General features: G+C 55.5%; 1 protein-coding gene across 3 annotated transcripts in view; it reads right to left on the bottom strand.

Annotated features, from left to right (window-relative positions):
- Positions 1 to 27,860, bottom strand: part of PTPRS (protein tyrosine phosphatase receptor type S) — a 66,527-nt gene that overhangs the window by 23,687 nt on the left and 14,980 nt on the right. For all 3 annotated transcript variants that reach the window (XM_079773231.1, XM_079773232.1, XM_079773233.1), the window contains exons 5-10: positions 25,536 to 25,724; positions 20,127 to 20,237; positions 8,974 to 9,243; positions 6,966 to 7,547; positions 5,915 to 6,048; positions 5,298 to 5,442 (exon numbers count right to left, since the gene is read on the bottom strand). In XM_079773231.1, the coding sequence (XP_079629357.1) occupies positions 5,298 to 5,442; positions 5,915 to 6,048; positions 6,966 to 7,547; positions 8,974 to 9,243; positions 20,127 to 20,237; positions 25,536 to 25,724 (1,431 nt within the window). The remainder of the gene's footprint in view (positions 1 to 5,297; positions 5,443 to 5,914; positions 6,049 to 6,965; positions 7,548 to 8,973; positions 9,244 to 20,126; positions 20,238 to 25,535; positions 25,725 to 27,860) is intronic.

Here is a 27,860-nt window from a genome sequence, read left to right as displayed (position 1 = left end):
TATTAGGTAACTACTATGTGCCAAGGGCTTCACAGAATAACAGTAAAATGTTTATTGAACACCTACTGTGTTGCTAGGCACTGTGCCAGAAGAATAGCAAAAACTCCATTTACTGGGTACCTATTGTGTGCCAGGCGCACCACCAGGGATGGTATAACAGTAAACACATTGATTTACTGAACACCTACTGTGGGTCAGAGGAACAGCAATAAAAGCCCCATTTATTAGACACCAACTGTGTGCTAGGCACCTATGGTGCTAAGAGCTTCATCAGATAACAGTAAATGCATTTATTTACTGAATACCAACTGTGTGCCAGGGGATACCACTGCCAGGGAATAGCGATAAACGCCCTATTTATTGAGCACTTACAGTGTGGCAGCCACCGTGCCAAGTGGAAATGCAATAAAAGCCCTGGCCAGTATGGCTCAGTTGGTTGGAGTGTCGTCCCATACACCAAAAGGTCTCGGGTTCAATTCCCAGTCAGGGCACATGCCCAGGCTGCAGTTCAATCCTTGTTCAGGGCGCATGTGGGAGGCAACCTATCAATGCTTCACTCTCACATCCATGTTTCTTTCTCTCTTTCTCCCTTCTCCTTTCCTCTCTCCCTAAAATCAATCAAGAGCATGTCCTCGAGTGAGAATAATAATAAAAAAGAAAGACCCATTAGGTAATTACTGTGTGCCAAGCACCATGCCAAGGGCTTCACAGAATAATAGCAAAATACTTATTTATTGAACACCTACTGTGCGCCAGGTACTATGCTAGGTAACACAATAAAAGCCACATTTATTGGGCACCTACTATGTGCTAGGCATTGTGCTAGAGCTTCGTAGGATAATAGTAAGCACATTTATTTACTGAACACCTACTGTATGCCAGGAGAATAATACTGCCAGGGAATAGCAGTAAAAGCCCCATTTCCATTTATTGGGTACCTACTATGTGCTAGGCATGGTGCTAAGTGCTTCATGGGTTAACAGTAAAAGCATCTATTTACTGAACACCTGTTCTACCAGAGACTCTAGAGGCTACCCCCATGGCTTACAGCAACCAGGATCACTGTCTCGGCCTCACTTGAAAATGATGCCAATGTCTTGAGCAAACTATTGTGTACCAGTTAGCCTGCCAAGGACTATACCAGAGTAATGCAAGTGCCTACTGTGTTAATCCTAGGTTCAGGGCTTTATAGAGAACACAGCCCATATTTAGCACCTACTGTGTGCCAAGGTCTTTATTAATCAGAGTTCTGATCAGAGTTCTGTTTTGACCCCCTACTGTGCATCTGGCACTACACTAAGCATTACAGATCAACAGTAAGTCTTATTTACTGAGCACCTACTATGGGTGGGGCATCATAACAGCCCTCTAAAGATAAAAATAGCATTGCCTTTTATGCAGCACCTACTGTGTGCCAGGCATTGTGCTAGGAGGCTAACTGAAAAACAGTAACAATTCCCTTATATTAAACACTTACCATGTGCTAGGCACTGTACTAAGGGCCTTGTAGAAGATTAACAGTTCTCACTTCTTAGGCACCTACTGTGTGCCAAGAACTGTTAATGCAGTAACAGTAGTCCCCATACATTAAGGACCTACTGTATGTCAGGCACTATGCTGAGGGCTTTATTGGATAACGGTAGTAGTTCCCATGTATTAAGCACACCTACTGTGTGCCAGACACTATGCCAAGGGCCTATAAAAACGGTAATAGTTCTTATTGAGCGCTTACTATTTGTACACATGATGCCAAGGGCTTTGCAGATAATAACTCCACGTTTTGAGCAAAATCTGTGCTCCAGCAGCATGTAAGGCCCTTTCAGACTGACAATGGCTTCCATCTGAGCACCTACTTTGTGCCTAGCACCAGGCCAACCTCTTTTAAGAAAGTACCACTTGCCCTAGATGGTTTTGCTCAGTGGATAGAGCCTGTGAACTGAAAGGTCCCAGGTTCCATTCCGGTCAAGGGCACATACCTGTGTTGTAGGCTCGATCCCCTGTAGGGGGTGTGCAGGAGGCAGCCGATCAATGATTCTCTCTCATCACTGATGTTTCTATCTCTCTCTCCCTTCCTCTCTGAAATCAATAAAAATATATATTTTTTTAAAAAAAGAAAGCACCACTTATTGAGCAGATTGTATGCCAGACATTGTGTCAAACAAAGGCTTTGCAGAATAGTAGCCTCCATGTTTTGAGTACCTACTGTGCACCTGGCATGAGGTTAACCTTGTGACAAACTGCTAATACCATCCATTCATTGAATGCCAACTATATGCCCAGCACTGTGACAATCCGTGTTTAGATTTAAAACAGCAGCTGTATATATGAAGCATCTACTGTGTGCTAGGCAATGTACTACAGTGACAGTTACCACATATTAAGCACATTCTGTGTGTTAAAAGGCTTTATGAAATAACAGCAATAGTCTCCATGGGTTGAGCACCTACAATGGGCCAGGCCCTGTGTTATGGGCATTACTGATAATAAACCTCAAGTTCTATGCACCTTTTTTGCCCACGCAGCACCCTAAGTCTTCTATAGACTCAAAATGCATCCTACTGATCATACCTCATTTAATACTCATGACTCTCCTAGGGAGCCAGATCTATCACCCCTATAGCCCTACCCCATGCTACAGATGGGGAAAGCAGGTTCAAAACACAGCTGCTTGGTTTCCTATTATCACTGATTGAGTACCTACTGTGTACACAGCCAGGCCCCCACCCATACTGGTGCTTTTTATAGATCACCTCCCATTTTGCAGATGAAAAAACTGAGACCAAAAAATAGCAAGTTGCCTGCCCAAGGTTACATGGCAAGGATCTAAATCTGAGCTCAGCTGTTCTCCACGGACTCTCTCAGCTTAAGGCTGGGAAGACTGACCTCAGCCTGTACCTTCTCTCAGCTCAGGCCAGTTGAGGGTGGCTGGAGCCACACTCCCGCGGCTGCCCAGGACTCAAGAGTCAGCCTTGCTAGAGGGAGGCCCCGAAAGTCACTGGCCTCGCACCGAGCACCTTCCCCATCATGCCAGCCTCCCTGTCCACTGGACATGTGTTTATAGAGCATCGACTACAGGCACACCCTGTGCTCGACCCGGGGATCCAGAGATGAGTTGGAAGCCCCATCTTCAAAGGGTGATGAGAGAACCCAAGGCACTCCAGTGACTGGCTTCAACCAGAATCACCCTCCAGCCTCCCTTAAAGTGAAATACCAGAACTAGACACTTGGGGGTCCCTCCTTCAAAAATAGACACTTAGGGTCCCCTCCCCCATTTCTTGACCAGCCACCCCAACCAAAAATGCCCAAGGGAATCATCAGGCAAGAGTGAAAAAACCACTCAAGGAATGTGCCGGAAGGAATGGATTCACTGAGAAAGGGGGAGGAAAAATAAAACCAAAACCATAATAAAATACAAAACAACAGTGATAGTGATGATGATGATGAGGAAAACCATAATAAAAGAAGGACGCCTTCCAGAGCACTCCCAGTCTGGTTACCTACCTTCCACTCTTCAACTGCTAACCTATAAGACTTTCTTACGAGGGAGGGAATGGCGAACGCTGAGCTACCAGGCGAGACCCAGCTCTGGGTGGGTCTCCAGACGCAAGCGGGCCTACAGCCCTGCTCCGGCCCCAGTGCGGCCGCAGCAGCTCCGGACAGGTGCCGACGAGGCAGGCAGGCGGGACGGTGTCTGGGGAGACCCACGGCTGAGTGGTCTGGCCTCCACCTACCCTTGAGTTCAGCCTAAGCAGCCCGCAGCCCCCGGGATACGCCTGGCCCTGAGTCTCGGCTGTCGTTCTCTCAGGCCCCACCCGTCTCAGGGCGAGAAGTGGAGTCCCTTCTCCCCCAGTCCCTGGTCCCTGTCCTGGGCCGCCCCCGAGGTCCGCAATGCTGGGCCAAAGCCGCTTTGTCGACGACCCTGGAGGCCGCCTCCTTCACAATCCGGCCCAACCTGCACAGCATCTTGGGAGGGGGTGGGTGTGGACAGAAACACAAACACGGGACTCGGGGCGTCATAAAGACAGAAACAGCAGAGGCCTTTGACGCAGCATCCACTGTGTGCCAGGCACTGTGCGAGGCGGTAACGAAAAGCAGTAAGATGTCTGAGCAGGCATGCTTCTTGGCTGTGGGGTAGATTGGGGGGCGGGGGGGTGAATTTGGGCTCTGGCCTGTCCGTGCAGCCCAGAGCGGCGGGGCAGGTGGGAGCACACAGGGTGGGCCGTCTTTGTGAACCTGCTTGAGACCAGCGCGTACTCACCTTCACGGCACCCGTGCCGGTCTCTCACGTGGCCACCCGAGCCACAGGACACCCTCACTGATCGCCTCACGCACAAACACGCCCAGACGCCTGTGACCTGCAGAGCGCTCGGCTCGGCACGGAGGGGGGTTGGGGGGAGGAGGGGAAGGCTGTGTGTGGGGGTGCATCTCCAAGGCCCCCGATCCCAGTGGCTGATGCCCTGGCCCGAGTTGCTGTTATTCTCGACTGACCCGAGACTTCGCCCGGGAGCACACACCTAGGCGGGCTGGAACGTCAGAGCAGGGAGGCCTGGGTGGCTAACGCGACTGACTGAGAAGTGGGAGGGGAGGAGGGCCTCCTCGACGAAGGCCGCAGCAGCGGAGGCCACGCCAGAGGCCACACCAGGCCACGCTGAGCAGAGAGGAGAGAGCAGAGGAAAGAGAGGGAGGCAGGGACGCAGCAGGAGGGGCGTGTGGAGGACCTGGGTTCGGAGGAGGCAGGGAGGGCGGTGCCGGGGCCACGGTGTGGCCCAGAGCCAGCTCCCGGCTGCAGGGTCCTGGCCAGAAGGGAACTGGCTTGTGACAGGAAGGCCGGGCAGGCACAGCAAAGAACGCTGGGAATCTGAGAGCCCTGTAGTGGGCCCTGTGCTATCCTAGGCTCTGGCTCCCACCACCCCGTCCTCGGTCATGAAGACCCTGTGTTGGGGGAAGGGCCACCTGGGGTGCGAGCTGTTACAGCCACATGCACCCCTCTCATTAGTCCCAGATCAGGGAGAGGAAGGGAAAGAGGTGCCGTCAGCAACTCCTCCCAAACGAAGGGCAAAACCACAAAACTGGTCCCAGAGACACAGCAACCAGAGCCTGTAGGACCCCCTGCCCTGGGGGGAAAGCGAGGGCAGCGCCCGTGGACATGTCTGAGGTCGAGGAGCCAGGAGGGGTGAGCCAGAGGCGCCCCCCCCACCCCTACAGCAGGATCCTTCCTCCTGGGTCAATGCACAGGGGCCATCTGCGTCGGCCGAGGTCCCCCCAGAAGACGAGGGCGGGGTCCGCGAGACACCTACTGGACTGCAGCGTGCGCTGCCGCACCACCGAGGTGAAGGCGCCCAGGCCCTGTGGGGAGCGTGCCGCCAGGCGGAAGGCATACTCCGTGTTGGGCTTGAGGTCGTCCACCACGAACGCTGTGGCCGGGTCGAAGGTCCTCCCGACCTGGGAGCAGGGGCAGGGGCCGGGGCAGAGAGAGACACCGGAGAAATGGAGACATACACAGAGAGAGACACAGAGAATCAGACAAAGAAATGCCAACAGAGACATAAACAGACACACACAGAGAAACAGAGAGGGAAACAGACATATCAGACAGAGGTGACGAACGAGACAGAAAGACAAAAAGACAGAAAAAGGGAAATGGAGAGGCACAGAGAGAGACACCAATGCATTACAGAGTGAGACACAGGAGAGGAGAGAGAGACAAGGGGGCAGAGGGGCGGGGGAACAGACAGACACGGAGACGGAGACGGAGAAACAGAAAGGAGAGAGGAGGGAAAATGAGCGACACGGGGGGCAAAGGGCAGGGGGAAGAGAAACACCCAGACGTCAGGGGGACACGGGAGGACGCGCCAGCAGGCGAGGGGGCCCAGTGAGCGCCCTGCCGCCTCGCCCCCCACGGGCCTCCGGGTACCTCTCTGCCGTGGTCGCCTTCCCGGAACAGGAGCTCATACTTGACGATGCTCTCCTGCCGTGGGGGGCTCCACGAGAGGCCGATGCTCGTCTCAGACTTGGCCTCGGCCCGGAAGTTCATGGGCTGGCCAGGCACTGGGGGAGGCAGAGGAACCGCGATGGGGGAGGCCGGGGCGGGGTTCACCCCGGGGACCTGACCTGCCGGGCGCCCGCATTCCCCTCCGAGTCCCGTGGAGCTCAGGCTGCTTGTCTCCGAACGCTTCCAGAATGTTCTCCCACTGTTCTCACTACTCCTATGTTCCCAGAAGCCCCTACTGCCCTCTTGTTGTCAGCCGTCCACCTCAATTCTCCCACCCTCGCTGCGTCCAATGGAAAAAACATTTACAAACCCCCTTTTCAAACCTTCCCCGCCCCCCACATTAAGTGACAGAGAAGGTGGTGGGGACGCTACTTGGAATGTGCAGCTCCATCCTTTCCTCTGTGGGGGGCAGAGCCCCAACCCTCCCGTCCCTTCGCGTGGGTTGCCTCAGTCTTCCTGGATTTGGGGTTCAGAAAGCCTGAGCCCATGAGGAAAGGACGAGAAACTGGCAGAAAGCTGGGGTCCCACACACCTAGATGGCTCCCCGCCACCCCGCCGTCCTTCCATCTGAGAGGCCGGAGCCCAGCCCACTGCCTTTGGGTTATTTCGAGACGGCGGCATGCAGCTCTCCAGTGAGAGCAGCGGTCGGGGCTCTCAGACGCCCACGGCCCGGCCGTGAAGAATGACTGGAAACGGCGGGGAGCTATCTGGGTGTCTGACTGCAGCCCCGCGGGCTAGCCAAACTAGACTTTCCAAGGGAAGCCAGAAATTCGGGTTTTCTAGGACAACCTCCTGCTTTGAAACGCTGGCACGAAGGTATTTTAAAGCGCCGTGTGGGACAAACCCACCACTTTGTGGCGTCCAGGCGAGATCAGCCAGCTGCCCGTCACCGCTGCACCGCGGCCTCTCCCTCTGCCGGGGGACCCCGAATCCTGCTCCCCCACAGGAGCCACACCTCCTGCAGGCACCTCACCTCCCTGCTGCGTCTTGACCTGGATGGGGTCCGAGAGGGGCCCGTCGCCCACGGAGGTGAAGGCCAGCACGCGCACGGTGTAGGTCTCGTCCTCCAGCAGGCTGCCCACCGTGGTCAGCAGGCTGTCGTCCACGTTGTGCTTCTGCCAGTTGCCCACAGGGTGCTCGGGCTCCATGGTGTAGTAGATCCTGTAGCCCCGGATCAGGCCGTTGGGCTCCACGGGCTCCTCCCACTGGATGATCATGGTGGTGGCGCTCAGCATGCGGGCCTGCACGTTCCGCGGTGCACTGGCTGGGGCCTGCTCGCCCGTGCGGGTGACGACCGACTCGCTGGGGGGGCCCTGGCCGATGGAGTTGACGGCTGACACCCAGATCTCGTACTCGGAGTTGGGGCTCAGGCCCCCGATGCTGTACCGCGTCGTGGTGATGTCCTCTTTGATCTGGTACGGCCCGTCTTGGCTCTTGGATTTATACTCGATGACGTAGTAGGACACGGGGTCTGGGTTACCCGAGTCCCACGTGATGGTGATGCTTGTCGCCGTGTTCTCTGTCACCACGGGCGTGCCGGGGGCTTTGGGGAGAGCTGTGGGTGGGGGGCATGGTCATGGGCCGCTTCCTACGGGCCCGGAACGCTGTGTCACTCTCAGCTACACCACTGCTCTCTCTGAGCCTTGGTTCCCTCGGCAGTGACATCGGGCCCAAGGACCCCTGTCCCATCACCTGGAGCCGGGTCAGCAAACGCCGGTCCAAAGGCTGGCACCTGCTTTCGTAAATACCGTTCTATTGGAGCGGCACTTACTTACGGCCAATGGCCACTATTCCACTGGGATGGGAGAAATGAGTGGCTGCAGCAGAGGCTAGATGGCCCATAAAGCTGAAAACACTTACTTTAAAAGAATATTTGCTGTTTAAGAAAAATATTCACGTTTGAAGGAAACACAGCTCTCTGGTTCACTCTGCTCAGCCACAGGGCCCTTCTGTCTGTTCCCATTCACACTTGCTGTTCCAGTACCTGGAATGCCCAGATGGCCACATGGCCAGCTCCTTCTAAATCCATTCCTTAAGCCTTCACTCACCACCTAGGCTAGAAGCTACCTTGCCCAGTTCCTATCACCACATAGGTTATCTCATTTTCACATGTGTCCGTCCACCCCACCAGTAGGGTCCAAGTGTTGTTTACAGCTGTGTCTCAGCACCTGGATAATTGTGGCTTTCTCCACACCGGCCTCAGGAAGCATTCACCAAGAGTTCAATCCCTCGGCAAAATGACCAACAAACCAGCTGACCTAGGGCTCATTAAACTTTTCCTGCAAAAGCTCAGACAGTAAATACTTTTAGCTTTGCAGGCCTTTGTTGAGACTAAGCTCTGCTTTTGTAGCCAGAAAGCTTCTATAGACAAGGCATGAACAAATGGGTGTGTGCCAATAAAACTTTATAAAAACAAGTTGAGGGCCAGATTCAGCCTGAGGGCTGCAGTTTGCTGGCCCCTGTTCTAAAGCTAGAAAAATATTTGTGGGTACCTTCCTCTGAATCTCACCACAAACTTGAGACATAGGGAGAATCTGCCGTCCTCACACCTTACCCTCCCGATCTCTCTGAGTCTTTACATAAGCTGTTCCTTTTCTTAAAACTATGCTCCATCTCCTTTGGCTTACTCCCTTTCAATTTAAAGTCTTTCCCTGACCTCACTTTCCTGGGAAATGGGACCTTTACTCTGGGGGTGTGAATGGCGCTATGTGGCCCCCATCACAGCCCTAACCAGCCTGTATCATAGCTACATGGCTACACAGGTGTTTCCCACTTTGGACTGTGAGGTCCACAGAGCAAGACCATGCCTCATTCCATGGGGGCAGGCCCAGAATAATGTATAAGCAATAAACATATGACCACAGAACTATCCCCTTCAAAGCCAAGAACGTCCAAAGCCAAAACTCAGAGGTGTTCTACCTGTACCCCATCACCTGCACCAGGATCAGGGGCCCCCCTGCCTCCCCACGCCCCCTGCTTACATTTCACTGTGATCTGGGCCACAGCCTCGATGACGCCCAGGCTGGACATGGCTACACATGTGTAGTTGGCAGAGTCCTTGACATCCGTGAGTTCCAGCACATTCCGACCCACGGGCATGTCATCTTCGGGTGTCAGGTCCTCAGCCCCCTGCATCCACTTGACATATGGCATGGGCGAGCCCACGGCTACACAGGTGATGTTCACGTTGCCCCCTGGCATGATCTCGTGGCTCATGGGCAAGATGGAGAATCGAGGAGCCACGCGGCGGACTGGGGGCAGGAGGGAGATGAGTGGGGTTGGGTGTTGGGGGGGAGACAGAATGCAGAGGGAAAAAGAAAGAAAAGCAAGAAGAAAGATAGAAAGGAAGGAAGGAAAGAAAGAAAAAAAAGGGGGAAAAAGTGGAAAACAATTTAAATATAAACAGGGCTGTTTCCTTTTCCCCAGTTGAATTTTTTTAAAATTCCAAATGAAAAGAAAACAAAGAAACCAAATTAAAAAACCAAATTCCAACACAAAGAAACCAAAACTTCAAAGGAAGGTACTTCACAAACAATAGAGATATATCGATATAGAATCAGAGACATGAAGCATTATTTCATAGCAACAGGGTTTCAGAGACCAGAGGCCTGGTCACAGCACAGTTACGAACACAAAAATTTATCAGCTGTTTCTCATCTTTGATGACAGATGTGGCTTCAGGGAGTTGACCCTCAACTCGCTCTCCCAAGTGGGGAGCTTCGGAGGGTCCTGGCTGCATGTGGGGGGCTCTGGGAAGGACAGGATGAAGAGGGGAGGTCAGGGGAAGAGTTGGAACCAGGCGGCACAGGGGGCTGGGAATCTCAGCGCCCCCCCCTCTTCCCCCTGGTGACAAGGGCCCCGCCCACTTCCCCGGGGGCCCTCCAGGAAAAGATGAGAAACTCTAATGAAATTTTTGTGGTTTTTGGGTATAGAAACCCTTCTAAAAGCTTCTGTCGGATCTCACAAGTTTCCATTGATAAATGCAGCTCTCAGAGTCACAAACAGCATGCAAAAGAGATTGGTTGAGAGAAGGAGAAAGAGAGAGAGAGAAAAAAGAGAGAGAGAGAGGCAGGAAGAGGAATGGAGAGAGAGCTAATGCATGGGAGAGGCCTGGATCTCAGGGGCCTTAGTGCATACTCATGTGGGTGCCAGAGAGAAGAGACAGGGGAGGCAAGAGAAAGAGAGAACACAGGGAGAGGGACAGAGAGAGGGAGGGAGAGACAGAGAAAGGAGGAGGAGGGAGGGGGCCCACTTCAATGCTGCATATTAATTCTAGCGGATGTGACCCAATGTGACATGCCACATTGTCACATCACAGCCCTGGCAGAATACAACAACAACGATAATAATAATAATAATAATAATAATAATAATAATAATAAACGTGGGGAATGAACTTGAACGCTGAGAAAAACAGGGACATGTTCTGTGCATTTCTTAGCAGGGAAGCGGATGCAGCCTTCGGTCCCCATCTTGCAGACCACGAAGGCAGCAGGACATGTTTCGGGGGCTCCATTTTCAGAAGTTGGACAGGTTTCTGGGCTGGGGTGTGGGAGAAGGAAGGGGCTCATGCTCACAGGCACCTGAACTTCCAAATGGCTTGCTGCCCCTTGGGGAGGCGTACGCCGTGGGAAGGACTGAGGGTAGTCTGGTAAATCCTTCCAGCCAGAGAGAGCTTATCCCTGGCTAAGACCCGGGACCTCAGGAAGCCACGTGGGCAGGTCCCCAGCCCTGGGTGGGCCAAGGAGTCTGGTCTCTAACTGTGGGGAGGACAGAATGGAGTCTCCAAAGGCAGCACAGGGCCACGTGACTGTCCGCGTTCCAACCTGCCTCTCATTTCCACAGGGTGAAGGGGTACAGCTGCACCCTAAGAGGGTGCTGGTAGGGGGTGTGGTCTGCTCTACAGAGGAGGGGGCTACAGGGGGTAAACTGAGGCAGCCTGGTTCCTGCTCTTGCAGCCTGGGTTCCCAGTCGAAACCCCAACCTCTGTTTTCTGAACCCCTGAATGGAGGCAGAGAGACGGGGGGAGCTCCGTGGGGGGAGGGAGGAGGGCCAAGATGCTGGCAACCCTTCGGAAAAGGAAGCCCCACGAAAAGTCCAGAGTCACACTGGAGACAGGATGGAGGGCGGGGAAGGCACCCCCTGAGGGAAGGAGTGGGGGCAGGGCAGGGAGGGGAGACAGAGGGGCCATGCTGACAGACAGACGGGGGTGTGATGGGTGGGGCTCTGAGATGGGGGCAGCTTTCTGGCAGGGCTGGGTGGAGGGTAAGGGGAGTTGGAAGAAGAAAATGGGGTCCGGCCAGCCAGCGGACGTGGTCCAGGCCAGCCACCGCCACCAGCATCCACAGCGAGGCATACGAGTGGGATGCCCGATGCTGCGTTGTCATGGAAACGGAACACGATGGGGGATGAGCGCGGGGAGCTAATTAATCAAGGACAGAAAACAGCATCGACGTCCAAACCAGGAGAAACTAATGAAGAAACAAAGCGGAAAAAAAGGAGAAATCCAAAACACCAACCAAACAAAAAATTCTTCCAAAACAAAACACCCAAAAGCAAGAAGAAAAACAACAACAACAACAACATGGAATGGGTGTGGGGCTGAAAATCGGGGTCTGAAAGGAGGAGGGCTGTGGCTTCCCCAGGGAGGTGCCCCCCACCCCTGGCAGAACACAGGGTCTGGCCCCCCTACCCAGCACCCAAGAGCCTCAGCGCCACAAAGGTGACATCCTCGCAGAGAAAGAACCTTCGGGGCAAACCAGCCCGGCCCCACTGGGGTCCCCTCTATAAAGCCCCTCTAGGTCCACTTCTCCTTTAGGGCTGAGCAAACAGGACCAGACACCAATGGCACAAGAAGACCCGCTCCTCGAGGCCTGTCCGGGCAGAGGTGGGGGCACTGCGGTGGCTGCAGAGCCCTCTGGCCTTGGGAAGACCCCTCATCCTCCCGGAGCCTCAGTTTCCCCATCTGCAATGTGGAGACAACCTGTGACATCCTGAGGCCACTAGGCTGCCTGGGGCAGTGCCTAGGACAGAGCTCAGCCGAGCGCAGGACGAGTGCCGTTTCCTGCCGGACTTCCGGGCTGCTGGGAAGACCAATCGATTCTCTGCTTTAGGAGAGTTGGGGGATGGACTGGAATTAAAGCATTTAAAAAAGGAAATAGTAAGAATTGCTATTGAATCCCTATCTCACTGGATCCCCAACCACACTGAGAGGCAAATGTTCTGATGCCCGGTTGTGGATGAGGGAGTGGAGGCTCGGAGAGGGGCCAGGGCTAAGCTGGGAGACACAAAGGAAGTGGCGGGGCCAGAGATCAAAGCCAGGAATGCCCGGCCCCTGCCTCGGGTAAAGCGAGCCTTCTCTTCGGTCCCCGTGGGAGGTGGCAGAATCATAGCCAGGTGTCCCTTCTTGGCATTTGGCTCTTTGAACCTTGTGTGTCCTTACCCACTGAGGACACCAAAGAGGGCAAAAGTACCCGTCCCCTATGCACAGCTGTCCACTGGATAGTGCCCAGCGACCACCAGTTGGATAATAACCAACAACCATCATAATAAATGCCCAGAGCCTTCAGTAAAAGGCTTACACGGAAAGGGATTGCTGGGACATCAAAGGGCCTTAAGCGCTAGCTTTAGAATTTAAAGATTAAGTGTGAGCCCAATTTATCCCTCGGTAAGGCTCAACATCCCGCCCAAAAGACCCTGTTCACATCTGATCTTAAAATATCTCCCCTCACGCCCAGCTGGCGTGGCGCAGTGGTTGAGCATCGACCTATGAACCAGGACACGGTTCGATTCCCGGTCAGGGCACCTGCGTGGGTTGCAGGCTCGATCCCCAGTATGGGGCGTGCAGGAGGCAGCCAATCAATGATTCTCTCTCAGCACTGATGCTTCTATCTCTCTCTCCCTGTCCCTTCCTCTCTGAAATCAATAAAAAAAAAAAAAATTTCTTTTTTAAATCTTCCCTCAGGAAGTATCACAATTTGGAAAGTACCTTTTTTTCAGAAGTAGAGACAAGGCATACATCTTGAATATGTAAAAGACTTGCTGTGTGAGGTTGTTAACTGTAAGTCAGTTAAATGTGGGAGGGCATTTATCAACCACAGTAATTTTAGTGCCTAGAATCCCCACCATGGCCAGCAGCCATCAGTGAGACGGATCTGCCAATAGCTATAAAAGCTGACGCCTAAGACACGTTGCCCACTTGCTTTCTCACCACCCCATCCCCTTCGAAGGGTGGGCCGTGGGAAGAGGGCTGGTTTGCCGCGAGTTTGGGGAGGACTCTGCCCTTTGGCACCAGGTGACGCAGACCCTGTGTTCTGCCCAGTTTGGTGCTGACACCCACCCGCGTCATCTTTCCACCCCCGGCTGCGAGATTGAGGTGCGGGTGAGAAAGTAAGGTGGGCGCGGAGCCCACGGGACAGAGTGGCCCCGCGGGACCCCCGCCCCCAATTACCGACCTGAATGGAGGGTCCAGGCGGGTTATAAGGGGACCACACCAGCCGTGGTCCTCAGCACGCTGCAGCTGGCTCTCGTTTCCAGCTCTTCTCATCACCGAGTAGCCGGGGGTCCCAGCGGGGGGACCCGCGTGGGTGAGGGGTCAGGAAGGTGGGCGGTGGGGGGGGGGGGGGTGGCGGGCTTGGGAGGGGGTGGGTCGCTTCAAACCCCGATTCACATGGAAAAACAACTCAAAAACCATCAAAGCAACCGGGAGACGACCCCTCCCCCAAGCAGGAAGAGGCAGAAACTCAAAAACCAAAAGTGGGGTTCAGGGGGGAAGGGTGGGGGAGAGGGGAAGGGGGAAACTCAAAAGTGAGGTGATCTGGTTGAAGCACTAGGTAAGGGAACTCGACAGTGTCAGACATCTCAATGGTTCAGCAAGCCGCAGCTCCGAGGGGTGGGGGTGGGGCTCTGCTGGGCATTTTGGGGTGAGAGAAGCGACTGGCTGCTCCTCTGGACTCCAAAATGAGGATGAGGGTGGGGAGGGCAGGGGAGAGATGCCCAAAGTTCTGCAGCCTCCACGGGTTGAAGCTTAGATTACACCTGTCAGGGGGAGGGAGGGGCTCCGAGGCCTAATTTCAAACCCCGCTTCTCAGCCTCTCCACTGAACCTCAGCCTGTAGCCCAGGGAGGGTGGGTACGGCCTGCCCTATGCCTCTCCCCCTCAACCCCCACCTTCCTGTCTCCCTCCTCCCTCCACCAGCTCCCTCCGCCATCAGGCAGCATGCGAGGCCTGGAGGGACCTGGCTGGACCCGTGGCCCACGGGCTGACCAGCAAGCGGCCTTGGCCTTGGCATTTTGAGCTGGACATTTTGCTGCACTGAAGATTTTTCTATTGGTGTTGATTCTTTAATACCCTCTCTCTCCCCATGTTTTTTTGCTGTTGTGTTCTAGCAGAAAATGAGATGAGATCTGGCCAATCGACGGACTCCCTGGCCCCTTGGCTGCAGCTGGGACGCAGGCTTTCCAGATGACAAGGTGTAATCTAATGTTCCCCTCACCCCCACCAAAAACAGAGGAAACAGCGATGCAAAGAGTGTGAGGCAGGCAGCAGGCGAGAGGTGTCTAGAGCTCAGTGTTCCTGCAGAGCGCCTCCCTCCCGCCGCCCGCCAAGCCCACCCTGGAGCCCCCTCTCTCCTAGGGATAGGGTGGGATGAGGAGAAGGGCTGGGTCCTGATCGGCCATCGCCTACCCCCAGGGTCAAGTCCGGGCCCTTGGGGGCAGCGTGGCTGGGTATAATCGGCAGAACTGGGGAGCTGGCCAACACTCCCCACTGGAAGTCTTTCTGGAGATATAGGAGGGGAGAGGGGTTCCAGGCCCGATATCTTCAACTACTCCTGTTTCGGGGGGGGGGGGGGCCAAGAGGTAAGGGGAGCCCTTAGAGGTCATGTCCACTAATTATATGGCTTGAGTGCCAGAAATTTAATTTTAAAAACAATCTGTCCTATAAAATTCCATACTATGAGTTGATATGAAAAGACCGGGGGACAGGTCTCAAAGGAAAGGTTCTGAAGAACGCCTCGGAATGGGGCAATCTAGATCTCCCTCTGGTGATGGGCATCGAGTCCCAGGTGCTCAGCTCAGCATTCGAGACCGGCGTGAGTGACGCCAGCCCCACATGGCCTCCTCCAAAACCCTCATCGTAAGTCCCTGGAAAGTGAGTTACTCCCCATGTCTCCAGCGGCTCTGAGTTCTCCCTGCGTGTCTGTCCCCACAACGGAGGTGTGTGGCCCACCGTTTACTGGGTCCTGTGCATCGTGGTTCAATGAGGCTCCATTGCTAGACCAAGCGGGAAAGACACCATCTTTGGCCACTAATTTATCCCTTAACGGCTTACAATTTTCAAGACAAAAAACAGCTTTAACAGCCAGGGAGTATATAATCTGGTCACCTTCCCACCTTGTCAAAAGCCGTGGCCGCACCTCCCCAGGGGGGTTCTGGGAGCGTGGCTGCCAGCTGCATTACAAAACGGGCTTGGTTTTGACTCTGGTCCTTTGGATCTCAGAGATGAAGTTCAGGGGAAGGGCAAGTCTGAATATCCCACCCCCTAAACAACCCAGGATCAGCAAAGCTCGTGATGGTGAGTTGAAAAAAAAAGAGTCAGATTTGGAAATTCTTTGCAATTAACCCCCAGGGCTGGCTGCTCTGGCAACAATGTAAATGCTTGTAGCGTTGAAGGCAGAACAAACGTGCCAGGTGGCCCATATCTCGTGGGGGTGGGCTGGTTCTTATCTGCAAGGGTAGCCTAGCACCCAAACTGGGCCTTTTTTTGCCCCCTTCTGATACTGTGGCCACAGAACTGCCTAGGGGAATGACAGGGCACAAGAGGAGAGACGTGGCTCTGGGGAGGCCACTGATCTCACGGGGATGGGTTTGGAGCCAGGAGAAAATGAGATCATGAAATGGCCTCAGAAAAGCACTAGTAAAAAATGAGATCTGAGCAAACGAATTAGCTTCTGCCCTTCTTTTCCAAGCACTTTCCCATCAGCCATATTCTTCAAACAGGGGATCTGTGAAGTGCGTAACAGGGAAACCGAGGTCCCCAAACAAGGCCAGTGCCTAGTCCAGATCATTTGCTTGAAGTCTTGACTTCCCTGTTCTACCACAATCCCACCGGCCATTTCTGTTGTGCCATGAACTACACAGGGCCCTTGAGGAGCGTTCACTAGCTTGATGGAATCCTCCCAACACCCTGTGAGCGAGACATACTAACGACCCTTCCTGTTTAGATGAGGAAATGGTGGCTAGCCAAAGCCACACGGCCAAGAAGCAGAGGCAGGGTTTGAACCCTGGTCTGCCGGAGCACAGAGTCTGTGCTCTCACCACTAGGCAATACTGCCCCCAAAGTCCAAGTGGTCTTCAGAGACCCTCACCTCCAATTCACTGGGACATGATTTTGGTAGAGGGGCTGGGAGACCCCTCTCTTCCATCTTTTGGAACTTCCTTGAGGGTCAGCCTGATGCTCTCACAGTGGATTAAAAAAGACAAGAGAAACACATCTCCTCTTTTTGCATCCAAACTCCTCTTGCCAACTTGGCCCTAGGCTTAATAACTGGGAGTTACGTAAAGGGACAAGAGGGGGAAAAGGTGACCCCAGAGAGGCGGCCTCTGCCCTCGGTGATCCTCTATGCTGGGCAGAGGCTGGGGGCTGGAGATTTGACATCTAAATGGGTATTACTGGAGACTGGTTTGGGGGTTGGCGTGGGACTCTCGAGGGTTTGCCATTATTCAAGGGAGGGAGCAAATGATGGGAGCATGCATCTCTGAAGGTCTGCGAGAGTGAGAGAGACACAGAGAGAAAGAGAGCCGACAGAGAGAAAGGCAGAGAGAATCGGGGAGGCAGAGAGAGGGGCGGAGAGGCTGTGTCCAAAGTTCCCTTGGGTTTTCTCCAGAATTCCACAGTTCTGATGCTCAGGGACTCAGAAAGTGACCGTGCTGTATTTCTGGACAAAACACACCTGTGACTAGACCCAGAGCCTGCGAGGTGGTGGGGGAATCGGCCGACGCTGCTGGGAAGGCGAAGGCATGACGCGGAAGGCCAGGATAGCTGGCGAAGTACTTCCAAAGTCTGCCGTGCTACGTTTTCTGATGGGCGGTTCCGTATCTGTGCCCAGCCAGGCCCCACAAAGTCACACACCAGCTGCCATTCCGAATGCTGTCAAGCATGCATCATTTTGGGAGGATGGTCCAGTTTAAGGTAGCCACTTCCCACATGTGGACTTGTCACCATATTGAACAAGAACTCAAAATGCCGACGGCCCATTCAGCTGTACTTCAAATGCCTGTTTTTTGGGGGGTTGTTTGGGAGTGGGAGGTGGTCTCACGCCGAGGCAGAGGATGGGAACCTGCCTGCTTAAGTCCCCTTCCCACATTGCTGCCTGGCAAGGCTGAGGTGCCAGATCTGGGTAAAAGGGGGCTGGCTGGGGAGGGCCAGGCAAATTGGGCTGCTTATGACACCCCACCAACTTATGACCACCTCCCATCATCTGTCTGCCCTCCCCGCCTTGAACCCGGGCGGTCACTTTCTGCCCAGCATCCCAGCTGTGGGACTTCCACCCTCCCAGATGGTAGTTGGGACAGGAACACTGGCTTTTAAGTCACAATGCGTTTGGAGAACAACCACAGAACAGCTCAGCCCAAGAAACCGAAATCAAATAGCACAGAAACACAAGACAGAACCAAAGACAAAATGCTTTGGAGGAGGAGGGGGCCGGGTGAAAGGGATGGGAGGGGGGAAAAATAACGAACTGATCGGTTTTTTCCCCCCCAAAATGAAACAAAACGAAACCAAAAATACCTCATAATTAAATAAAAGGAATAAAGAAAGAAAAATGAAGAAAACCAAAAGAGAAAAACGGAACGGAAGACGAGAAACACTCCAACAGAAGGCGTTGGGAATTCACCAAACCGAACCGACAAGAGTGGCATGCAGAGAAATTTTTACATTCTCCCAGCATGCATCAGGCCCAAGTTACCATGACGACGAGGAGTGCAAAAAACTTAGCAACAACATTACCAACAGGATGCATAGAGGCGACCACAATGCAAGCATCGCATGTGTGCGGCCTGCCCTAGGCCGGGCTGGGCGCGGCTGAGATTTTCGTGTCTTTCTGGATTTTTGCTCACGCTTGGCGGTTTTTTTGTTTTGTTTGCTTTGCGCTTATTATTCGTATTCCGTTCTTTTTTTTTTTTTTTAGTTCATTTATCATTTTCCACGTGCGTGTCTTGTGTGTGTCCATGTGCGTGTCTGTGTGTATTTCATGTGTGTGCATGTGTGTGTGTGTGTGTCACTTTCAGAATGTAAAAATGTGGGTAAAGAAAGTAAAAAAGAAAAAAACACACCAACCTTCTCGAAGCTCTGAGGGATGTAAAGGGGGTTTGATGCAGAACACAATGACATGGGGAGGAGAGAAAAAATAGGGGAGATACAGAGAGTAAAAAGAGGACTTCCCAAGGCTAAAAGCTGCAATCGCTTGTTGTTTTCTTTTCTTTAAACCAAAAAATAAAAATAAAATTAAAAAATAAAGAAGAACAGCAATGACCTTTTTCCTGTCCTCCACTCCTTCCTTGACAAACACAATCTATATTTGCCTTCCACAATTCTTTTTTAAGTTCAATTATGGAGCATCTGAGACCCAGGCAAAGATTGGGAGGCTGGATACCCCCCCCCCCAAAGGAAGGAGGCACATGCCGGGGACCCCACCTCTGGGGGGCTGAGGACACGAAGGCCCCTCTCCCTTGTCATAGCCTGGCTAGAGGCCCGCCCCCACCCTGCTTGACCTCTGCCAGACTTCTACACCCCATCCCAGGTGTTTGCAGAAAAACGAGCAGGTTAGACAAAGACCAGTCAGTTGGAGCCATGGACGCACTATAACTCACCAGAGGGCCGTGGCAGCGGGTCAAATGCGTGCCCCCTGCCCGCCCGCCCGCCCGCCCGCGTCCCCGTCCCCTCCCTCCATGCAGCCTCCTCCTCAGAGAACAGATGCAAAACCCAAGGTGCAGAACCAAGGAGCGGCTTCCGGGCCGGTGGGCTGTGTGCTCGGTAGGGCTGTGCTTGGTGGGCTGTGGGTGAGGGAGGAGCCGCCCCCCTCCCGGGTGAAGAATGGCAGGGGCCTGGTGTGTCAAATGGGGAAACTGAGGCCTGGAGGAGGGCTGTGATGGCGTCAGGTGCACAGAGCCCGTGGGGACAGCCCTGAGGCAGGCAGAAGCTGTTTCTACCACCAATCTGATCAGAAACATCCGTGGGGAGGCGGGCGGCGGGCGGAGGAACGAAGTCAGTGGAGGAGGCGGGTTAAAATTTCTGAAAGGACCGAAGAGCAGCAGCATAGGGATAAGGGGTCGCAGACACACCTGGGGGCAGGGGAGCCCCCAGGGTCTTTGAGGGGACCAAGGGACCCCAAAGGAAGTATGTGTAGATGCTTCCGGGGGCTTCCTTGGGGGGAGGGGGCTGGGGCAAGAGCCCCATGCCGCGGGCGGGAGAAGCCTGGCTGGCGTGACAGAGCCCGGAGCTGGGGGCAGGTGCCTGCTGTGCCCTGGTCTCGCGCTGGCCCCCCCGAGTCCTTTCTGAGGGTGACTGGGAGAGAGAGCACTGGACTCCAGGAAGGCTGAGGGCCAGCCGTGGGGGGCACCCTCGAAGACCCCTCCCCAACTCTTAGATGGAGGGCGCTGGAGGGGGGGGCAGTGAGGCGAGCTACGAGGCCACGGATTTTGGAGAAGCGAAGCGAGCACATGACAAGGGAGGCACGCACGACACACCACAGAAGAAGCTGACTGGGGCGGGCGGGCGGGTTGGGGCAGAGGCCTGCAGACTCCCCCGGCCCTGTAGGCTCAAGGCTGACCTGACCCCCCACCCCCCACCCCGGCCCTGTTCCCTCCTGCTACCCTCCTCCACGTCTGGTACTCCACTCGGGCGTCCATCCCAAGGCACAGGGGTGGGCACTTAAACTGCCCCATTTTACAGGCGAGGAAACTGAGGTCTGGAGAGGGACGCCGCCTGGCCCAAGGTGCTGCCTCGACTGGGCACGGGTGCCCTCCTGCTCAGGTCTGCAGGGGACAGGGGAGCCCAGAGGCTGTGAGCCCCAGGAGGAGGAGGATGGGATGGGGCGGGTCCCTGCCTTCGACCTGGATACGGCGTTCCCTACCTCGCACGTAGAGGTTGGCAGGCGAGGAGTAGCGCACGCCGGCGCTGTTGGTGGCCACACACTCATATTTGCCCTGGTCGGTCTCCTCGCTGCTCTCAATCTGCAGAGCCCCTGTGGGGAGAGGGGAGAAAGTTTGCCCAGTCAGTGGGGACCCAGGGGTGCTCGGAGGGCTCTCCCAGAGCCCCATCTGGCCCGGCTCTTGTTCCGGCTGGGCCGGAGAGGTAGACGAAAGAGTTGAGTTAGCCTGGAAGCCCCAGCTGGGTCGGCGCCCCCCCGGCTCGTCTCCCCCCGCACCCCCCCCAACTCCCAACCCCGCGCCTAGCCCCTACCATCCTGAACACACCACGCTCCCCAGAAAGCCTCTACTGCCACCGTAAATGCAGCCGGTCACGGGGCTGGGCCAACGTGAACTACGTGCCGGGGGAGCGTGTGCCACGAAGGCGTGTTTGCAAAAGCAGGGAGCGATGCTGTCCCGGCAAAGGGAGAGACGGGGTGAGCATTCGTAACCCGCGGTGGTCATTCCGAGACCCTGGGCACCCGACGGGCCACCCTGGGGATGTGCGAACCAGGGAGCTGGGGGGGGCTGTGCTGGTGTTACCCAGTGCCCGTGTGTAGGGGAACATACTAGTAGGTCTGGGTTCCTCACGCGTGTCTGCAATCACGGGCCCCAAAGCCCACAGTGCCGTTAGTCAACAGAGGCAGGGTTGTCATTCTCTAAGGTTTTGAACAAAACTTCAGGACTGGGTCACCCCTGCCGACAGTTAAAGCAAAGGATGTTGAGAACGATACACCTCAAGCATGTTTGGAACCACAGGCCTGACTCAAAGGATTTGCTGGTCATGAGCGAATAGAAATTTAAAGGGGCCGGTTTTCTCAAGCACGTTTACAACCACAGGCCCAAATCACAGCTCTTCGTGCCCTCGAGGCCAGTGAACACAGGGCCGGGTTCCCCTCAGCATGTTAGAAAGCACAGGCCCAAAGCAGACGTCACTTCCCATGAACCCAGAAGAATGAATGAAACTTCTCAAAAATACGCGAAAGCACAGGCTGCGATCAAGCACTACAGTGCCCGTGAGCAAATGCAAATGAGCCCAGGACTTCCCCAAGGACACCTGGCATCAAACCCTCACTTCCACAAGTCAGTAAAGACGCGTGAACCTCTGTGAGCGTGCCTGAATCACGGGCCTGGACCCGAGTGCTTGTTGACCTATAAATAAAGACGGGTGAGGATCTCCAAGTGGGTTAGAATCCCAGGCTTCCATCAGAGTCCCTGGCACCAAGAGTCCGGAAATCCAGGGAGCAGTAGGTATCTCAGCAGACCCCGCCTCCTAGCCTCGTTCGAGGCTGTCCCAGGGGAGTGATGTGGGACGTGTCACGTGGGAGGTGGAGGAGGGTCCGTCTGCCCCATTAACATTCCTACTTTCCCCGACTTCCAGGCTCTGGGAAGCAGGAATGCAAGTGTTACTACAGAGGCCCAGAGAGGGCCGAGAGGCTGCCCAGTCACGCTGCATTTCGCAGAAACACCGAACTGGACGCGGACTCTTTCCTAGGGCTCCTATCCAGGCCCATTCTAGTCCGCTCTCTGGGGCAGTACCCAGGGGCCAACGTCAGACCTTGGAGACTGCCGGTCTCCCGGATCCCTCAGGCTGGAACCCCCAGATCAAAGCTGCGGAGCTGGGAGACCCCTCTGTACACTCACTTTACCGATGGGAAGATGGAGGCTGGAGATGGACAAGGGCTGCGTACAGAGCCATGGTCACCAACCTGGCTCCTCGCACTCTGGGTGGGCATGGGAGGCGCTGCCCCTGCCTGAGCAGGAGGCGGCCCCACGCCTGCAGCCCGGTGGCCTGAGGAGCCACCATGGCCGGACTCAGCCCTCGAGCCACAGACAGCAACATAGACACAGAGAATGGAAGAGCTTTGGACAGAGTGTCGAGGGGAAGACATGTGGAGGGGGGGGCCTGAGGCAGCCCCCCATGGAGCCTGGGGGCTGGGTGGGTGGCAAGAGAGCATGAGTGGGTGGGTGGGTGAGTCGAGAGCCTCTTACCTCGGATCGGAGTGCTTTCTGAAAGGGAAGCAGAGAGAGTCAGGTGAACGACAGGAGGCAGTCCTGGGGGCCGGGGCCCCAGGGAGGTCAGGCCAGGCCATGAGCCGAGCCAGCCTGGGCCTAAGGACCTTGCAGACCCCGCCGAGGAGCGGAGGCAAGGCTCCCAGGAGCAGGGTGGGTTGGAGGGCTTGTCAGTCAGGAGGGCTTCCCCCAGGCGGGCAGGCACTCCTGGGGAAGGAGGGCATCGAGCGCCAGGGAGGTCTACGCCGGCCAGGCCTGCTGGCTGCCTTCCCTCTGGGTGGAGGGAGGGAGGTCAATGACCTCTCTTCCCCTTTTCCTTCTTGGGAGGGATAGGGAGCAGTAGGGATCTCAGGAATCGTGTTAGCCACGGTGGGAGACGGGTTAGTGCCCCAGGGCCGGGCATTAATAAAGCAAAGGGAAGGTGTTACAGACAGGCCAAGTAGGACAGACGGGGAGGGGAGTGAAGGGGGTCAAAGGGAGAGGGAGGGCCCTGCAGTCTCCTTTACTTCCGAAAGGAAAAGAGGAAAAAAGGGCTATGTGTGTGTCCACGTGGGTACGGGGGCAGAGACAGCTCAGGGGACAGGAAAAGGAGGTCCCGGACTAGAGTGTCACCCTCTGCTCATCTTCTGGGGGGGGTATCTCCCCAACTCCCCCGATGATAGCTCATAACCCTGCTGAGGACAAGGGGACCACAAGGCCAGGGCAGAGATGTTGAGGGTGAAAAAAAACACCAGCTCCTTTGCATGGCCCAGGCCCATTTTACAGACAGACAAACTGAGGCCCAGAGGGGCCAGGGAATTGTCACACCATGAGTCAAAGGCAGGGGCGGGCCTTGAACTCAGCTATCCAGCCTATCACGTTGGGGGCTCCCTAACCTGAACTTTTTGGGAACACCGTGTTATCTCTTAAAAAATCCTCAACCTGACAAGGCCACCCTCTCCTCTTTACAAGAAGAAATGAGAACTTGCCCAAGGCTGCAATGTGGAGAACTAGAATCTAGGGCAGTTGGGAGTCTAGGTCAGCCCTTGCTTTGGGCTATTTCACTACACATCGATGATGATGGTAGAAGCTAGAGGCTAGCGAACAGGACTTCTTCCCAGATGCCCAAATAGACCATGGCCACTGTAGTGAGAGGAAAAAGATGTAGCCAAGGAAACATAAGAAGGAAAAATCATGGGCCGCTACCAGTCATTCTCACCTTAGTAAGAATTAGCCCAGCAACTGGTTTCGGGCTGGATGCTGGGAAAAGAGGATGATGAGCAGTGCCCATGATCAGCCCAGTTAGAAAACTCCCGTCTCACTCCAGCCCCAGCCCCAGCCCCCAGACTTCTGTACCTTCACCCCTTTCCAGCAGTGTCAAGGCCCAGAATGGGGCCGGTGGATTGTTATATGCAAAGCTCCCGATTTCCCCTCAGCACCCAATCTGGGGTTGGAATGGCCCCGTGTGGCCTTGCCTTTTTTCCTCTTTCCCTTTTGGGCTCCTCTCTCTGCAGCTCCCGCTGCCTGGCTGGGGAGGGCAGGGTTAGTAAACATGCCACGCGGAGTGGGTCCCAGTTACTGTCACGGTGGCTGTTAGTCTGAGGGGAAGGGACAGGGGGACAGAGAGGGAATGTTAGTTGTTGACATGGTGAAGAAATGAGACTTACCAAAGGTTTCTGAACGTTTACAACAGAGGGACAAGAAAAAGAGAACAGGATCGTTAACGGGTGGTTATGCAGACGCCTGTACACTCGTGGGTGCGGGGTGCGGAGGGAAAGTCAGAGTAATCAGATTTATCAGGATTCACAAAGCAGCTTACGTTCCCTGAGCACCTCTTAGGGGCCAGGCGGTCCGTCCTGGGCCCCACAGTCACGCCAGGGACCGAGGCCCAAAGAGGACCTGCTCTAGGACACCGCTGACATCTGACCCCGGCACCAGGTCCTGAGGTCCATGCTCTTGATCATTTCACTATACTGGGGAGACGATGGTGGAAGCCAACAGGGAAGCAACTGGATTCCCTTGGTTGCCATCATCCCCCCAGCTGAACCCCCAAAGCTGCAGATATCTCCAGACAGGTCGGGAGGGTCAGGCTCTCTCTCTCCCAGGTGCAGAAATTCTGCTCTTCGTGTCCGCCCTTTTTCAGGGCCTGGGTCTTCCCTGGGGAGGGAAACTGAAAGCAGAGGGTGGGCAGACAGGCTCCCGGGAAGATGTGGCCGGGCAGCGAGTAAGGGGCACTGAGAACCATTGGGAGGCCTCAGGCACGGGTGGCTCCCAGGCGGAGTCCTCAGGGGAAGGGGAGAGGAAGCAGAAAGAGGTGTGTTCCAACGTGTGTACTCACAATGGACTGAAACATGCGTGAGTGCACATGGGCACATCCCTACCACCCGTGTCTGCACACACAAGTGCTAGGGGGCTGTGGCCTGAGATGCGTGCACGTGGGGGGACTGTCCTGGGTACGGGTGCACGGAAGGGACTGTAACACGGGTACACGTGTGGCTGAGATGCACACAGACAAGCTCTGCCCTGGCAGGGAGAAGGCGAACCATGTGCTGATGGCATGGCTGCATGTGCCACAGACCAGATCACACAGGGAGCCCAGACAAACACATGGACATGTCGTGAAGCAGGGGAAAACGGACACAAGACACACACAGCCCCCAGACACGTGGACTCACAGATGGGGCACGTGGGTGCTCTGCCGAGGCAACTGTGCTCCATCCCGGAGGTGACCAAGGCCTTGTGCTCTGCCCCCGGGCCCCCCAGCCCAGCCAGGGCCTACACAAGCAGGCGAGGCTGCCTGTCTGTGCCCCACAAAGACAAACCTCCACCACCGTCCTCTGCCTGCCTTTGTCCATAACTTCCTTACGGCTTCCGCCTTGGAGACACTATGCCTGCAGCTCTCCACGGTCCCACCTTCCCTGTCTGTGCCTCTCTCTCTCCTCTGGGGACGCCTACTACTTTAGCATAGAAGAGCCTCTCCCCATCCACCTTCCATGGCTCCCATCATCTCTGCCTGTCTGTCCCGCTCGGTGTCCCCACTGCTGGGCACTGCAGACAGACACCATCCTCTGTGCCTCGCTGGGAACTCACTGTGCAACACTGGCCCATGATGTGCCCACTCCGCATTAAAGAACTCTCCTCCTATCATCTACCACAGCTCCATCGCCCCTGCCAGCCTGTGCCCCATTATATCCCCACTGGTCCAGCTCGGAAGACACACCCCATCATCGATGCCCTCCACGGCTGCCCACCATCTCCGCCTTTCCATCCCCCATCAGCCCACAGGGCCTGGGCCCTGGAGATGCTGCCCTCCCCCTGATGCCCTCTGTGGCTCCCAGATCCTCCTGGCCACCTGCACGCACCTGATCTCAGCTGCTTGATGCGCCCATTGCTGGCACTGGGGTCCACGGGCAGGAAGTCCTTGAACCAGGTGATCTCGGGGTCAGGGTTGCCGCTGGCAGCACACAGCATCGTAGCCGTCCGCGTCCGCTCCACCACCTTCAGCTGGGGGCCCATGTCGATGTTGGGGAAACCAGGGGGCAACTGGTCCTCTGAGGACAGAGAGGGGAAAAACAGGGCAAAGGCCCAGTTATCACATGCCACCCCATCCAGGGTAAGGCTTGGCACAGCCACCCTCGACGGGAGCCACATCGCCCTATTCCCTCAGGGGAACAGAGGGCTGTGATTGCGGCCCATGCGTGGAGGGCAAGTGGCCCCAGTCCCAAGTCCTGAACGCTAACGACGTGCCAGGCTCTGCGTAGGTCCCTTCCTATGCCCTCCTCAGAGAAGAGGCCTATTTCAGAGGGGAAACTGAAGCTCCGACAGACACACACCTGTGCCAGGTCATACAGGCAGGACACGGCAAGGCTGGGGTTAGCACCTAAGCCTGGCTGAGCCCGGAGGAGGCTGGGATGGCAGCTGCAAAACCCCCAAACCAGGCCTGGACCTATCGGGGTCTGAGGGAGCAGTAGGACCCTGTCTGAGGTGCTTCAGGCCCCGAAGCCTGAACGACCAAGAAGGTGGTTCTCATTAGTACCCATAACAGCACCAGAGGCTGATGCCCAAACAAAAGGGCCTCAGTTCTTGGCACTCGGAGCTGGCTTGTACATGAGGGAGGCTGGTCTGCCTGCAGCCCTCTGTGCTCCTGTTTCCATATGTGTGCATGCATGTTCACACGTGTATACAGCCACACCCACACCTGTCCACATGTTAGCACTTCCCATGTGCATGCAGCTCTGCTGGGGTCCCCGTGAGCATGTGTGGGTGGCAGCCAGCCAGGGTGGGAGCAGGCACGTGGGTGCCGGGGAAGGCCTCGGCCGCCTGACGTTACTGCGAGCTCCTAATTAAACAAAATTGTTCATCACGCACCACATTGTGCCCTATTCCTCGGAGTTTAATTAAAACAACGGCGTGGGAGGCGTGAGTGGAGTCCACAATCAGATAGCAGGGAGGGAGGGAGAGGCAGGGAATGCCGGGCCCAGCAGCTCAGATGTTCCACGCTCAGTGTGTGTGTGTGGGGGGGGGGAGGGGGGAGTGTGGGGCCTGGGGCCTGGGGCCGGGGAGGCCAGGCTCCTGGGTCAATCACCCGGGCTGGGTGCCCAGCCAAGCTCGTGTCCTTCTAGCAGCCGGAGCACAGAGATGCCAGGGAGGCCTTGACGGGGGCGGGGAGTAGAGACGTAGCCTTCCCAGACGCCCAGGGCACTTAATAGATTCACAGCTTGTTCTTTTAACTCTCTGAGAGCTTACAATGGAGGCTGGCACTGGGCACGGGGAGGCAGGCTGTTCCCGCTATGCCCGGGAAAGGTCAGGGCAAAAATATCTGCCGGGAGGAGCAAGGCGGGCCAGGCCTCTGACTCCTCCCTCCTCCTTCCATCCCTGCAGGACAGGCTCCAGGACCCATGCAACATGAAAGGATGGGGCCTCTAGTGAAAAAGTTATTAAGGATTTCCAGATGGTCACAGCAGAGCTTCTGAGCGCGGGACCCTGCAGAGGTCACACACCAGGGTCAGGGACAAAGTGCCCTGGGGCCAATGGGATGCCTTCTCCCAGGGCTCCAAGCTGACCACAGCTCTGTGCCCTGGAGGACGCTGGAAGAACACCACCCGGGGCCACATGTGGGCCACCTCCAACCTAACTGCCGGCTGTGGCTCATACTTATAGGTCAGAGAGGGCCAGGGTATCCCTGCAGGGGACAGGAGCAACCCACCCACCTGAGAGCTGCAGAATGGTTGGTGGCCAAGCCGGCTTGTTCAAACGAGAATAACAACAATGACAATAATAACAATATCAGACAGATAGACTCGATCGAGTGTTCATTCCCTGCGTAGCACTGCATGAGCTTCTCACTTGTAAGGACCACTCATCTAATCCATGAAACCATCCCTTGTGCTGAGCATCATTATTATCCCACTCTGGAGATAAGGAAACTGCAGCCCAGAGAGGTTCATTAACTTAGGCAAGGCCACACAGCTTCAGAGTGGCAGCGCCAGGATTTGAACTCAGGTTGCAGGCCCCCCGGGGTTAAAACCACCTTGCAATAGAGAAGGCAGTAGAGAACAGCTGGGCAGGGATTTGTGGCAAGGCTGTCTGAATGCTGCTGGTTTATAATGAGGAAGCAATTTTCTTGTGCCCCACCCCAGCCCACCTGAAAGACCAGCAAATAGTCTGCTGAAGGAGTGTTACCAAAG

This window comes from Cnephaeus nilssonii, assembly GCF_951640355.1.
Source record: "Cnephaeus nilssonii genome assembly, chromosome: 5".
Classification (NCBI taxonomy): Eukaryota; Metazoa; Chordata; class Mammalia; order Chiroptera; family Vespertilionidae; genus Cnephaeus; species Cnephaeus nilssonii.
Note: the sequence above shows the minus strand (reverse complement) of the source record. Positions and strands in the feature narration are given on the sequence as shown.